General features: G+C 46.6%; 1 protein-coding gene across 1 annotated transcript in view; it reads right to left on the bottom strand.

The window, feature by feature from the left end:
- LOC138246462 (alpha-tectorin-like) overlaps window positions 1-15,092 on the bottom strand; it is a 270,914-nt gene that overhangs the window by 62,538 nt on the left and 193,284 nt on the right. Inside the window, exons 12-13 of the mRNA XM_069201099.1 lie at window positions 10,333-10,517; window positions 2,866-3,020 (exon numbers count right to left, since the gene is read on the bottom strand). Of these exons, the coding sequence (XP_069057200.1) occupies window positions 2,866-3,020; window positions 10,333-10,517 (340 nt within the window). The remainder of the gene's footprint in view (window positions 1-2,865; window positions 3,021-10,332; window positions 10,518-15,092) is intronic.

Below are 15,092 nucleotides of genomic sequence, written 5' to 3'. Positions count from 1 at the left end.
AGGAGCAGGAGAGAAGGTGAGTGGCGCGGGGCAGGGCGAGGGGCTGGGAGGAGGGGGGTACTTACAGTTAGGTGGGTCTCAGGAACACAGGAACTCGGGAACTTGGAGGAGCTGCAGCGGCAGGGGGAGCGACCTACCTTTGGGTCAAGGGTCGCTACCACTGTCGCGCAGCGGCCGCCATAAGAGGTAGGGGGGGGGAGGGGTCAGCTGGGGGCGAATGGGAGCTGGGGGGCGGGGGCGTGCAGGAGGTCGCGGCGGGAAAGCGCGAGGGAGGGGGGGACAGGTAGAGTGAGAGGAGCTGGGGAGGGGGTTTAGGGTGGAGGAGGGTGAGTGTTAGGAGGTTTGGAGATTAGGGAGAGAGATAGGAGTAGGGTTGTGAAGATAGGGGAGGGGGGGTTGTAGAGGTGGGTGAGGGAGAGAGGTAGAGTGAGAGGATAGGGAGATAGGTAGTAGAGGGGGTGGCGGGAGGGGGGAGAGATAGAGAAATAGATAGAGAAAATAGATAGAGAAGTCGATAGATAAGGAAGTAGATAGATAGACAGATAGGTAGGTAGGAGGAGGTGGAGAGTGGGGGAGTTAGATAGTGAGATAGGGAGCTAGAGAGATAGGAAGATAGGAGGAGTGAGGGAGGTAGATAGCGAACGGGTTAGCTAGGGGTGAGAGAGGGGGAGGCGAGTGAGGGAGGGGGATGAGGAAGGAGCAGGAGGGCAGGCTCGGGGGAAGAAGACGGAGGAGGTAGAAGAGCCGAAGACAGGAGAACAGAAGACAGAAGAACAGAAGACAGAAGAACAGAAGACCGGAAGAGCAGAAGACAGAAGACCAGAAGAACAGAAGACAGAAGAACAGAAGAACAGAAGAACAGAAGAACAGAAGAACAGAAGATCGGAAGAGCAGAAAACAGAGAAGAACAGAGAAGAACAGAGAAGAACAGAGAAGAACCGAGAAGAAGAACACAGAAGCACCGAGAAGAACAGAGAAGAAGAACACAGAAGACCGGAAGAACACAGAAGAACAGAAGGGAAGAACAGAAGAACAGAAGAGAAGAACAGAAGAACACAGAAGAAGATTGCAGAGGGGGAGCGAGGAGGAAGAGACAGAGAGGAGGAAAAGAAGCAGGAGCAGGAGAGAAGGTGAGTGGCGCGGGGCAGGGCGAGGGGCTGGGAGGAGGGGGGTACTTACAGTTAGGTGGGTCTCAGGAACACAGGAACTCGGGAACTTGGAGGAGCTGCAGCGGCAGGGGGAGCGACCTACCCTTGGGTCAAGGGTCGCTACCACTGTCGCGCAGCGGCCGCCATAAGAGGTAGGAGGGGGGGGGAGGGGTCAGCTGGGGGCGAATGGGAGCTGGGGGCGTGCAGGAGGTCGCGGCGGGAAAGCGCGAGGGAGGGGGGGGGACAGGTAGAGTGAGAGGAGCTGGGGGAGGGGGTTTAGGGTGGAGGAGGGTGAGTGTTAGGAGGTTTGGAGATTAGGGAGAGAGATAGGAGTAGGGTTGTGAAGATAGGGGAGGGGGGGTTGTAGAGGTGGGTGAGGAAGAGAGGTAGAGTGAGAGGATAGGGAGATAGGTAGTAGAGGGGGTGGCGGGAGGGGGGGAGAGATAGAGAAATAGATAGAGAAAATAGATAGAGAAGTCGATAGATAGGGAAATAGATAGATAGACAGATAGGTAGGTAGGAGGAGGTGGAGAGTGGGGGAGTTAGATAGTGAGATAGGGAGCTAGAGAGATAGGAAGATAGGAGGAGTGAGGGAGGTAGATAGCGAACGGGTTAGCTAGGGGTGAGAGAGGGGGAGGCGAGTGAGGGAGGGGGATGAGGAAGGAGCAGGAGGGCAGGCTCGAGGGAAGAAGACGGAGGAGGTAGAAGAGCCGAAGACAGGAGAACAGAAGACAGAAGAACAGAAGACAGAAGAACAGAAGACCGGAAGAGCAGAAGACAGAAGACCAGAAGAACAGAAGACAGAAGAACAGAAGAACAGAAGAACAGAAGAACAGAAGAACAGAAGAACAGAAGAACAGAAGATCGGAAGAGCAGAAGAACAGAGAAGAACAGAGAAGAACAGAGAAGAACAGAGAAGAACCGAGAAGAAGAACACAGAAGCACCGAGAAGAACAGAGAAGAAGAACACAGAAGACCGGAAGAACACAGAAGAACAGAAGGGAAGAACAGAAGAACAGAAGAGAAGAACAGAAGAGCACAGAAGAAGATTGCAGAGGGGGAGCGAGGAGGAAGAGACAGAGAGGAGGAAAAGAAGCAGGAGCAGGAGAGAAGGTGAGTGGCGCGGGGCAGGGCGAGGGGCTGGGAGGAGGGGGTACTTACAGTTAGGTGGAACTCGGGAACTTGGAGGAGCTGCAGCGGCAGGGGGAGCGACCTACCCTTGGTTCTGTTATGTGAATCTCATGTTTGTGGTTTATGTACTTCAAGTTGTTAATGGCTACATTACGTTAATACAGTATTTTCTCTGTAGTCTTTAATGTAAATTTTTTATTTCTTTGACTTAATTCATTTTTTAATATCTTTTGGAAACAATTTAAGAAAGCTAGATTGTAATTTTCTTCCAAGATCAAAACAATATTATTTGGATCCATTGTTGCATGACCCCTAAATGGAGTGGGGCCCATAGGTCAGTGTCTACTTTGCCCATTTGGTAATCTGGAACAGCCTAAGGGTTAAGTGAGGAGGGAACTCAGCTATATTTCACTGGGGCGGCATGTCAACTAGATTGTGTACCTGAAAATCAGTGATTTTATCTTTTTTACCTGGCCTTGTCTGGTCCAAAAGATGCAGCCTTCATCTCAAGGAACTAAGCATGGATGTATCAGACACACACACAAAGAAAACAGTGACATCCTGAATCTCCACCATCTTTACTTACGCCTGGACCGGAGTCCCTCCTGTGGGCGGGATGAGGTTGATAGTGAGGGGGTATGTGCAAGAAAATGGCAGATGGACAGAGGGTCTTCTAACAGCTCCTCCATCTTCGTTATGTCCTTGAATTAGGTTGATGTAGGTGGTGTGCGTAATGTTCACCTGGGAAGGACATAGTAAATCATATGGACAAAAATTTGAGATTACATCATAATGTATACATATGAGAAATACTAAGCACACTCTTATTCATACCTAAAATGGCAATTGCAAAAGGCCTTAAATAGGCCTTAAATATTAGTATTTTTTGTTTACACGACATTACTTGATTGGCAGCAGAGTGACCCATGTATTTAGAAATGCTTTGCACTGCTCTCATTCCATGTCATGACTGACCGATTCTGAACTGAGTCAATCTTTTTTAGCTGGAGTGTCAGATAATCATCCCTTCCTCAGGAACAGGGGCGGTACCTCTTAGAGAGAGCAGGGGCGTCGCCCCACCGTCTGCAAGCACAGCAGGAAAAAACAAATAAATAAAATGGCATAGTAATGCCATTTTATTTTGGCACCTGCTCGTGCTGTGTACAGTGCCAGCGTGAGGGCAGGGGGCGGGGCTGAATCCTACTATTGCAGGATGACTGCTCCCCTTTTCAGTGTGCGTGTCAGTTTGGCTGGCTGTCTTGCTACGCCCAGCCCGACATGCGCACTGTAGATGCAGCAATTCCAGTGCTGTCAAACAGCTGGGGGATTGCTGGCACACGCCCCCAGCCTCAAAATGAGTGCTTCGTTAGCCTGCTCTCACCAATCATGGAGCTGCTCCCATGCTGAGAACAGCACGAGAGCAGCATCAGGATTGGTTAGATTTGCGTTCCACTGAGCAGGAAGGAAGTCCTTCAATTCCTCCTTGTGGATGCTGGGGGAAAAGTGTCGCACCGGCGGGAGCTGCAAATATGGTGAGTGTGGCGCCATTGTACTCCATCATACTTTAGTCCTGCAGGCTGCCACTGCTCCGGGGCAGTTTTATCTGTATTCTAATCTCTTCTGAGAGTGTAGTCCTGTATGCTGTAAGAGTCCCTGGGAAAGTGTGAGTAGGCTTACCAAGCTCTGACCTCGGTGGGAAGAGGGAAGGGTTCACACAGTTCAATTGCAAAGTGAAAACTGCTGCTACGTGATTTATGCTTTGACTGCGGTGGCTTAGTGTTGGACTGGGGAACCAAAAGCAGCCTTGGCAAAGATGCTCAAGTCAGCTTCTAATGCTACTGCTCTTTTTCCATCCATTCTGTCTCCCTTTTCTCATTCCCTTCTCCCCCTCTGATCACACACTCTCCACATGTCCCAACACTCCCTCTCTTTTTCTTGAATCCTTCTCTTTCCTGCTGAAATTATTCCAGATGAGCTGTGAAAAGCAACAATATCAATAGGAGTGGCCTTCTGATTTCAAAACCGTACTCCAAGAAATCCAACGCACCAAGGAAATGCCCTGTCCTTTACTAGGGTCACTCCATAACTTTGTGTCCAACACATGCCCATATGTGGTTGTAATGTACCACCTTCTCCTTCTGAGTTACACAGGGGTGGTCCCGTCTGTTCACCAGCCTACAGCGGTTTGTTGGTTTAGCCCAGCACAGCATGCCCTAGCATGGATAAAAGGGTGCAAGAGCAAGTCAATCGTGTGCCAGCACTTAGCAAGCACAGTGAGTCCACTAAGTTGTTTATGCACGCATACCACATGTTGGCATATGCCTCGGATCGCCAACACGACACTGGTGTCAAGGATAGTACCCACCCTCACTTCGCTCTCCAAGCTGCCTCTGTGCCTCTCCCCCATGATCCACGAGCTGTCCAGCTAGCCCTGCCGGTGAACACTGGACAGACATCCTGTTGTTCTTCTGATTGGCACCTACATGCACACGCAGAGCAGCGCAAGTGGGAAAACAGTGCTGCCCTCCTCACGAGGGATCACCCGACACAAGCTACTGCATCTGCAGCACCATTATGATTGTGCTGTGGGCAACACATGCAGCGTGTGGCCCAGGCGTAAAGAACATTACTCTGAAGCTGCCACGCCTGCTAGGCCTGCATTAATTAGTGACCTGCATCACTTTCAGCTAGTCAGTGAAGTGCAGGAAGACACTGAATGCACCACTGTCACACCAACAACAGCCAGGCCACCACCGTAAACCACCGTAAACTCAATCGCATCATTAAGGACTCACAGTGAGCCACATCGCAAGCAGCTGGCCTTTGACATGGTGAATGGGCCACAACCTTACCCAGAGCAAATGCTACCCTCGGTAAGGCAGCTGTAGCACACCAGGCCGAGACAAGTGTTGTCACTAATGCGACACATCCCATGGTGACCTAACGTCAACCGTCGCACGGAGGGACATGGCAATGGTTCCCACCATTGAACCCTTCATAGTGGGTGGCCCTCTCAATTTCTATTTTAAAGGTCCCAACATAGCAACAAAACTACTTTTCCAGCTCCAACTTCCCCTGAATGGTAAGGAAATACACAAGATATACAGGACCCTAGTGGAAGCTACCCCTAAGACATGCGTAACATTGGTTGCTGCCCTGATTGCACACTTTGAACCAATGGCGAACAGGGCTATGAATGTTTTGTTTTCAGGCAGAATCAACAGGAAACAGAGGAACTGCTCAACACGTTCCATGGTAGACTCAAGGAGCTCACAAGCATGTGCGAATTCCAAAATGAACAAGAAGTAAGGGGCCAGATCATTCAAGGATGTTCATCAGCCAAACTCCAAGAAATCATACTACAAGAGTCAGGGAAGTCTCTCTGCAACATCCAAACCCTCATAAAGTCAAAAGAATTGTTGAAAGCAAGAGTCTCGCACATGGAGACAGCCCTGCACAGTCATAAAACCTGAACCTGTCAATGCCATCCAAACACGCCGCATCACGAAGGCCCCAAAACGACCCGGAGGCAGGAAATGCATTACCGAATCTGCCAGTCAGCGAAGCAGAAATACCTTAAGGAGCCTGGCCTTGTGATCACAGAAGACACCAGTAAACCATAAGACATGGATGACAGTGTTGCAGAGTACTTTGTCCACACTGTTTTCACCACTGGACTGACACAATCCACTAGACGCCTGCTCCTCCAGTGCCAACTAGGCATAGAACCCCACCAGGTCATTACAACTAACAAAGGTGTCTCCATTGACCTGATGGCTGCAGATACATATCCCACCCTTGCTAAACTCCTGGCAACTTGACAAGGCCTGAGTGAAGGTATTTGTGTATGGCCAATCACAACCACTGCCCATGCTAGGGTGTTTCAAGTCATCGGTATCACATGAAGGCACCAGTGTAGACACAAGTGTCTACATAGCCAGCAGTGGCCAAGGTATGCTGATTAGCAGGCACACAGCAGAAGCCCTATAACTGATCTCTTTTGCATTTGGTGGTTGCTGCTATAACTCCTCAACATCCTAGCTGAATTTGATGTAGTATTCCAGGGCATCAGATGTTTAAAGCGGAAAGAAGTGAAGCTGCACATCAATCGGACAATTCAACCAGTGACACTAAGGCACAGACACACAGATTTCCATCTCAGGCCGAAAGTGGAAGCAGAACTAGAGAAGCTCGAATGATCTGGAATCATTGAGAAAGTGAATGGCCCAACACCCTGGGTATCTCCTATTGTGGTGGCAAAGAAGCAAAAACAGCCAGGTGACATCTGCATCTGCATGGACATGAGATACCCAAATGTAACAATCAAAAGGGAGTGGCATCCCACTCCCATGATTGACGACGTCCTAGGAGAACTCACCGGAGCCAAATGCTTCTCAAAATTTGACAGAATCGAGATACATTACGTTTTCAACTCATATGGGCCTAAGGAGATACTGTTGCCTCAACTTCGGGATGTACAGCACTGCTGAAATATTTCAGAACACCATCAGGGAGATGCTTGCTGGCCTTCCAGGTGTCAATAATGTCAGTGATGACATCCTAATCTTCACCAAATCCATCAGAGAACACGATAAACACTTGAGGGGAGTCCTCCGGAGGATCCAAGTCTCAGGTTTGAACCTTCATCTGGAAAAATGCTAATTCATGAAACAGACCATGAGTTTCTTTGGCTACACTTTCTCAACTGATAGAGTAGCACCTGACCTGGAGAAGGTGTGCAACGTGCAATAAGCTCCTCCTCCCACAAATATCTCTGAGGTGAGGAGTTTTCTTAGCATGGTGAATTACTGTGGGAGGTCATACCTGACCTCACTAACCCTACCCAGCCATTCGAGGCCTGACAAAAGCTATGACTCCTTCGACATGGGAAACAACACAAGAAGAAGCATCCCAGAAGACCAAGCTTGCCCCACCCACAACTGCCACCCTGTCCTACGTTGACCCACAGAAGCCAAACACCATAGCTGTTGATGCCAGCCCAAAGGGACTCAGGCAGTCCTTACCCAGCAGCAACAGCACGGCGACTGGACACCAGTAGCCCACGCGAGCAGATCAGTCACCGCCATGGAGCAAAGATACTCTCATATCGAAAAAGAGGCCATCACCATACACTGTGCCTGCTGGCATTCTCACATATATGTTTAGGAGCACCCTTTTGTGATCACCATTGACCACAAACCACTAGTGCCTCTGTTTTAAGGATCAGCATCCAAACCTCCACTGTGGATCACAAAATTGCTGATTCAATCGCAGGAATACGATTGTAGAGTGGATACTGGCTTGGCACAAATAATCCAGTAGACTACCTCTCAGTCATCCCCATACAGCCAATCAGAAGGAGGCAGATGAAGTAGAGGACATGGAAGAGTATGTCCGGTATGTGACAGAAAGCTCCAGGCCAGTCCTACTCTCTTTGAACACCATGGCCTCTGACACCGAAACCCATGATTATTTACAGCTAACCTTTGCCGCAATCCACTGAGGCCGATGGCATGAGTTAAAGACCAACATATCACAAAAGACTCCAGAAGTGAAAGAATCTCTGGTAGCCCTGTTCAGTGCGGAAAATGAACTGTCAACAGATTCCACCGGATGCCTCCCTAGAGGACTTCTCTTGGTGATACCCTAAAGACTGAAGTAGTATGACTAGCCCATTATGGCCATGGCCACCAGGAACTGTCAAGACGAAGAACAGACTCAGAACAGAAGTCTGGTTTCCATGCATGGATGAGACGGTGGAGTCCACTGTAAGGTCATGCTGGTGGTGCCAGGCAACAGGTGCTCTGGAAGCACCTGCCCCCATAATCAATGAGCTTGGTCCCCAGTGACCCTGGAAAGCACCAGTCTAGACTTCTTACCCTAGTCCTGCTGGATGACTATTCTAAATACCCTGAAGTGGAACTCGTCAATTCCCAGACTGCCCCCGATGTCACTATAAAATTGGAGATGATAGCCACCCATGGTGTGATGAAAGAAAGAAAAACAGACAATGGGCTACCCTTCCAGAGCCAGGAATTGCAGTTTAGTGCCGATCATGGGGCATCCATCACCGCAAAGTAACACCAAGATGGCCACAAGCCAATAGAGAAATAGAGCAGTTTATGGACACTTTAAACAAAGTAATCCCCATTGCACATGAGTATCAGCAACCAATGGAAGGAGCCATTTATAGATTCCTTCGGGTGTACAGACAGACCCTACACACCACCACTGGTCAGGCCCCTGGACATGTAAGTATGGGATGAATGGTCACTGACACCATCCCTCACAATCCCACGTGGGCATCAGATGCCAGCAATGAGTCAAGTTTTTAGACGGCGAGAAAACACCAACAATCGAGCTAGTGTCACCAGGCGAGCAACATCTTCCACCATCCTCACCGGTGATTTGGTGCTCATAAAAGACAAATATCCTGGCAGCAAGTTGAGACTGACATTTAAGAGCCACCCTTAGTTTGTAACCCAGAGAAGAGGCACTATGGTCACTGCTTGTCGGCGAGAGGAGGAAAACACCTGCAACATCTTGTTTTTCAAGAAAGTCTGGGGGGCCGCGAGCGAAGAGATACAAGACCCTATCTGCTCCTCAGACCCAACCTCATCTGACAACTGGAAAAACATTCTCTCTTGGTACACACCTGAGGTGGACCCCAGCAGTCCAAACACTGCCAGAGCAAATTCTCCCAATGTAGAAAGTCCAGCATAACACAACTCTACATAGACACCCTCCTCCTCGACCTCCTCCGGTCGGAGCTTACAACCGAGGTACCACCTGAGACAAAATCCAGAACCCTCCATGAGGTTGAGGAATTTCCTAGTGTGAAATTGGTGCTGAGTGGTGAACTGTTCCTGGAAGTATGACCAAGATCAGATTGATGTGATGGTAATCTGTATCTAATTCCAAGTGAAAGTCATGCAGTTACTAGAACATTATGATGCTTTGTTTATTTGATATGCTTATCTTGGCATTTTGTGTTTTGTTAAAGTTGGGGAGGAAAGTAATGTACAGCCTCCTGAGTTATGCAGGGGTGGTTCTGTCCATTTACCTGCCTACGGCGGTTTGTTGGTTTAGCCCAGCGCAGAATGCGCTAGCGTAAATAAATAAATAAATAAAAGTGTGACTCCAAGCCATCTGTGCACTAGCACTGAACAAGCACTGTGTGTCTGCTAAGTTCTTTATGTGCTCATATCGCATGTTGGCCTATGCTTCAGATCACTAACACAACAGTGGTGAGTTTTGTATGCATGAATGGTCGAGAAGTAAGGATCCTGCCGGTGTACTTTCCAGACCAGAACTAATGTCTCCAGGCAGAAGCCTTTGTTTAAAGTCTGTAGCCATAGACTGGAATTCTTTATAATCCAGTCAGTCTTTCATCATTCAAAGGTCAATAAAAGGAGCGTTGTTCACTTTGGACAAAACATCTATTATTCAGTGCCAAGAAACAGTTCAGCATTTAATGAGCACTATATAAAATAGATTGTTATGTTACAGTTAGAACAGAGCATCTGCAGGCTCATGGAGAGATGAGCAGACAAAGGATGTAACTTAGGACCTGATTTAGATCTTGGCAGATGGAATACTCCATCACAAACATTACTCCATCACAAACATGAGGGATGTCCTGTCCTCCGTATTATCATTCCCATAGGATATAATGGTATCGTAATACGGCAGACGGGATATCTGTCATGTTTGTGATGGAGTATTCCCCTCTGTCAAGATCTAAATCAGGCCCTTAGTTATTCCATTGGAGTGTAATAGTATATGGGCCCCTGAAATACTAGTAGTATAAAACAGAGCCCATCAGGGTTATATGCACAGTAGACAACCAGGAACAGGAGCAAATACCTTACCATATACTGCCATAAACTGGATCAAGAAGGAATGATGAGTAACTACCCAACTGGAACTCACCAACAGTGTTAAGGGCAAACACTAGCAAGCATTTGTTCTCTATTTTTGTATAACATGATGGGATGCTGCCACCAGCAATGTGGTCACAGCAGCCTGCCTGAACTACCTGTTACTAGTTTACCTCCACCTGTGTCCCACAGGCTCGTCTGACACTGTCAAAAGTGAAGAGAAGCCGGTCATCGAAGACAGTCCCAGTGCAGCGCTCATCCTCCAGATGTAGGGAGTTGAGCTGAATTGCATCTGTGAATAGCAGGCATCGCGAGAGGGACACTTGGCTTTGTCTGCCTGCGCAGGAGAGGACGATATCTGAAAAAAAGGGAAGGTCAGAGTTCACAAGGAGTCCATATTGAGAACAAGCGGAAAAGCCATCACATAGTCAAACATAGAAAGATAAACTACATTGCATGGGTCAGGAGAAAAAGGAGAAAATTGTGGTTCACTCTGTGTTTACAAACACTGGAAATCCCATTTAGGTGCTCATTACGACCTTGGCTGTCTTTTCGGAAGACAGCTGAAGCCGTGGGCGCTAAAAGACCGCCAGTGCTGGGGGTCTGAAGCCTGCCATATTATGACGTTGTGCCGATTTCTGCCTGATTTCAGGTGGAAATCGATGACCGTTGGCCTGGCCGATGTCATAATAGAGGCGGTTCCACAGCTGGGTCCGCCATGCCAACAGGATGCTGCCTGCCGTATTACGATCCCTCCCCTCCTGGACGGCCACCTCGCTGAAGCAGATAAGATGATCATCCAAAAGGGCTGGAGGTGGGCAGGGGTTGTTGCCTGACACAAACAAAATGCCTCCCTGTACACCCCTACATTATACATTATTCAAAAATATGCAATGCCTCAAAATCTCCATGGAAGTTCTGCAAATAAACTTCCACACCTTACAAACCTCCATCTAACATAGAATTTGTCATAGCACTAAACGGCAGCTATTTACCATGGGCACATGCCCAGACATCCACAGGTGGATAGTCTGTTGTGAACAGAAGGTTTGGTTATTTTTTAGATGTTTAGCAACAGACTTTGGTTTTAAGCCACAACCTACTTTGAAACATACCTCTGCAACTCACACGAGGTGCGTTGAGTCTTTATCATGTTTAACATGCAATGTAAGTTTTATTGACAGGTAAACTGTACACCATATAACTTTCACCACCCACAGCCAGACCTAGCACCACCTGTGCATGTATACATGGTAATTCCATACTGTATATGATAGTAGGCCTTTTACTTCTAACATATATTTTAAATGATGAAAAGGTTTGTGGAGTATTGTGAATAGTAGTATCATGGATGATTTCCTCAGTGATGTCATAAATTAGTTTATTGTCATTTAACATGTCATGACTGATTTAATGTTTGAGGTTGAGGTCATAAGCAGTGCATGATGGGGACTCCAGTTTTAACTTACTAATCTATGACCGCCAAATGTCAATGTTTTTTCATTTTTTAAATGTTAGTTCTTATACACTAGAGTTTGCCACTGTATATGCACAGTTATGTCAGCTTTTTCATAGCACTGTTGTTTTTTTGTTTGCATTTTGACAGTTTGATAAATAAAATTAAACTTTCCAGATAAAAATGTCATTGACCTCAGCTCCTTTCTGGAAAGGTTTGGAGTGATTCATCGAATGGGGGCTAAGAAAAAGGAGTAGGTTCCAAAATGTTGATTTCCTATGTCAACTGTCATACGAAAGCTCTGTCCCAGTTGCAGGAAAAATGGCTGAACGGAATTACACAAACATTGAAAAGGGTTTAAATCTCTACTCAGAAGGTGTGCCTTTTGTGACTTGAATGAACCCATTCAGCTATTTTTGAGATAGTTCTATTTAAAGAAACCCTTGGGTGTCCATAAGGGGTTTAAAAATAGGTGTATCTGGGCTGTTGGTATCCAGATATGCTCTGCTTAGTTGCTATAAAGTGGACTCATCAGTCCTGATTGTCTGGCTGTAACATGAATTTGGTGTGGCAACCATTAGAAGACTTAGGGACATGGTTCCTGTGTCGTCAGAATGAAAAAAACATAACACAAGGGAGCAGACTGAATGTATTCTGACCCGAGGGGATGTGGGTGGTCCTAAAGGGAGCCCCTTTTGATTGGCTGTACACTACTTGGACAGTGTGTTGTGGCATTACGGGACGTGTGGTATAGCCCTTATTGAAATGTATTGCAGTGAATAACAGGTTTTGAGGTTCAAAAAAGGAGTGTATCTAAAGGATTATAACAGGCTTAAGTTACAAAATAAATCATTTGGTTGCACTGTTGCACGATTTTAGGAAATCTGGTGAGTTTTCAGACGATTTTACCATATGAGAAATTCTGACCGCTGCTGGGATCTGATTTCTATCATTTCTACTCCATTAGTTAAAATTGCAGCATATTTTCTATAGGTTCACTCTATCTTCGTCAGCCATGTGAAAATCAAGTCTGACATTCTTATTATCAGAACCAGAATCAGCTTTATTCGGCTAGTGAGCAGCTATAAAAGTACACAAAAATACACTAAAAAAATACATAAAATCAACCAGTTAAAACAGATAGTGAAAAGTTCATCAATCATAATTAATCAAAGTGCGCGTGCTGCTGGATTGCACTGCGGTTGGAAGAAACAAGCTCACACAAAGACAAGTCTCATCATCTGATAATTCTTGTAAATAACAGTAGGTCCAAATGTATTGTCAGAGATTTCTTAACTTCATTAAAGGGACTAAAAACGTGTTAGTATAAAGTTTGTAATCGCAGAAAAAGGGGAAGTGTAACATTGATTGTTTGGACGTGTTGTTACAAGGGCATACACTGCAATAAAGCTTGTACTGTAACCCACGTGGCAATCATAGAGAATATTTCAATACACCATCTCTAAAACAAAATAATAAAGAGTATTCCCAGCCCCCTCCGGTGAAACAGATAGAAAAGTTGGTTGGTCCTTAGGAACTAACTGCCCCTAGTTAGGCTCGTTGTCAACAGAGATCTTTGGAAATGTGACACCCATACCTCTCCTGTAATGTGGAAACTAACTGATGTGTTTGTCTAATCAAGGGATCACTTGTGTGATGCGGCTCTCCAAAAGGCTTTGCTGTCTTTAGTTTGGGCAGTGTCTGTTAATGTGACCTCCTGGTGGTTGATAACTGCCTCCCCTCTCCTCTTCATGAGTAGTTTATACTGCTTCTGCAGCGTGGCCATCACTGCACAATCGTAGGGGTGTGAGTTTAAAGCTCTGCTCAAGTGACGGTTGGCCATGAAGCACGCTGGGTTGAGCCACAGTGGGGCTGAGTGGACTTGTTTGAAAGGTTTAGAAAGGGACTGCCTAATCCTAAAGCAAAGGGCCACAAAAAAATTACAATCACCCCTTTTCCTTGTTCTCCATTAAGCAGCCCATAACTACTAGAATTTGAGGGGTCAGGCAGTTTCAACTAGAGTCTAAGGTTTTCTGCAGTCGAGGATAAAATATTGATTGTGGGTACAATTTTATGGATCTCTCTAGAGGGCACTTCCAAGGCTATCTCGATTGGGTTATGATCACCACAATTGGTGCTAATAATAGTATCATATCGCTTGTTAGAGTTCAGGAAATAAAAATGTAATCTGTTACTGAGGTACAACTCCTTTCCCTAAAGGTAGGCAGCCCCAGTGTACCTGGCCTGGCCCCCTCTTATAAAAATCGTGAAACCTCTAACTCTTTGCCTCTCAAGTGGGAACCCCTGGCTCTTTCCCCACTCTGTGATTGAGTGGTCTAGCATCAACCTCACCCACCAAACCAAGATACATTTGCTGTCCCTGATTAGTTTTACTCTCCACAACAGTTGATACATAGTCAAATAATCCAGGGAATCTTTGATTGGTCACAGTAAGAAAATTGCTATTATAAAAAGTGATGAGGTCTAAGGTCAAAATTCCCTTAAAAAGAACCGCTTGAAAATTGCTTCCTGGGATTTTCAGTGTTTCAGCATGGTCTCCCAGTAATAAGTTAACCCAAATGGTTAAGCTTCCTGAGACGCTGCCTGAGCGGGACAGGACCACCAGTAGACTTAGACACATAAAAGTTTCGAAGTCTGTGGGATTAGTGTCTCAGGTTTCATGCATTAATAAAAAATAATGTGACTTTACAGACATTTGCCAGTCAGGAAGTGTTCTCTTGGAACGAAGGCCAGCAATGTTCCAGCTTAATATCTTTAGCACAGATATTTTGGTGATTTAGGTTGGGGAACCAGAGTCTGTCAAGAAGCACGCCAGCATTGATGTACATTCCATTAGCTAGGCGGTATTCAAGCATAAAAACTTTGAGGTTGTGCCTCAGCAATCAGGCTCAAATGGGGCTATAGAAGTGTATGCCAGATTCAGGGGCCTTGGGGTTACAATATTTGTTCCAGATGCAGTCAGTGCACCCCTCACAGAAGACCTGGGCGGTACCTGTCAATCAAATTCATCACAGTCTGCTAAGACTGCATATCTATTGTTGAATCTGAGTCCCTGAAATGGCTGCAGCCACTGGTCAGGCAGTAAAGGGAGTAATACCTCTTGCGGTGGCTTGTAGAAGTAGCCTAAGGATAGTGTGACAGTGTTGATCCCAGCCAGTGTCCTGGTGCCCAGGAGCTTCTACTCTATATGAATGCCTGAAGTTAACAACGAGGCAGTCCCCAGCTACATTTTTACAGGGGGGCCAATCCAGACTACCCTTCATATAATTAAAGGCTTTCTGCAGCGTTAAGTGGACAACCTTATTGCACACCTCTTCCCACGTCTCCATCTGGTTGTGTTTCTGGGGCGGCACACGGTCATTACCAGGACACAGATGCAGGCCTCAGGGGGTAATTTTAAAATCAAGAGCTAGTATTAGTGTCCATGCACCTGCCTTCCCTACGTGCCACAACCAT

Source organism: Pleurodeles waltl, chromosome 7 (assembly GCF_031143425.1).
Source record: "Pleurodeles waltl isolate 20211129_DDA chromosome 7, aPleWal1.hap1.20221129, whole genome shotgun sequence".
Lineage (NCBI taxonomy): Eukaryota > Metazoa > Chordata > Amphibia > Caudata > Salamandridae > Pleurodeles > Pleurodeles waltl.
Note: the sequence above shows the minus strand (reverse complement) of the source record. Positions and strands in the feature narration are given on the sequence as shown.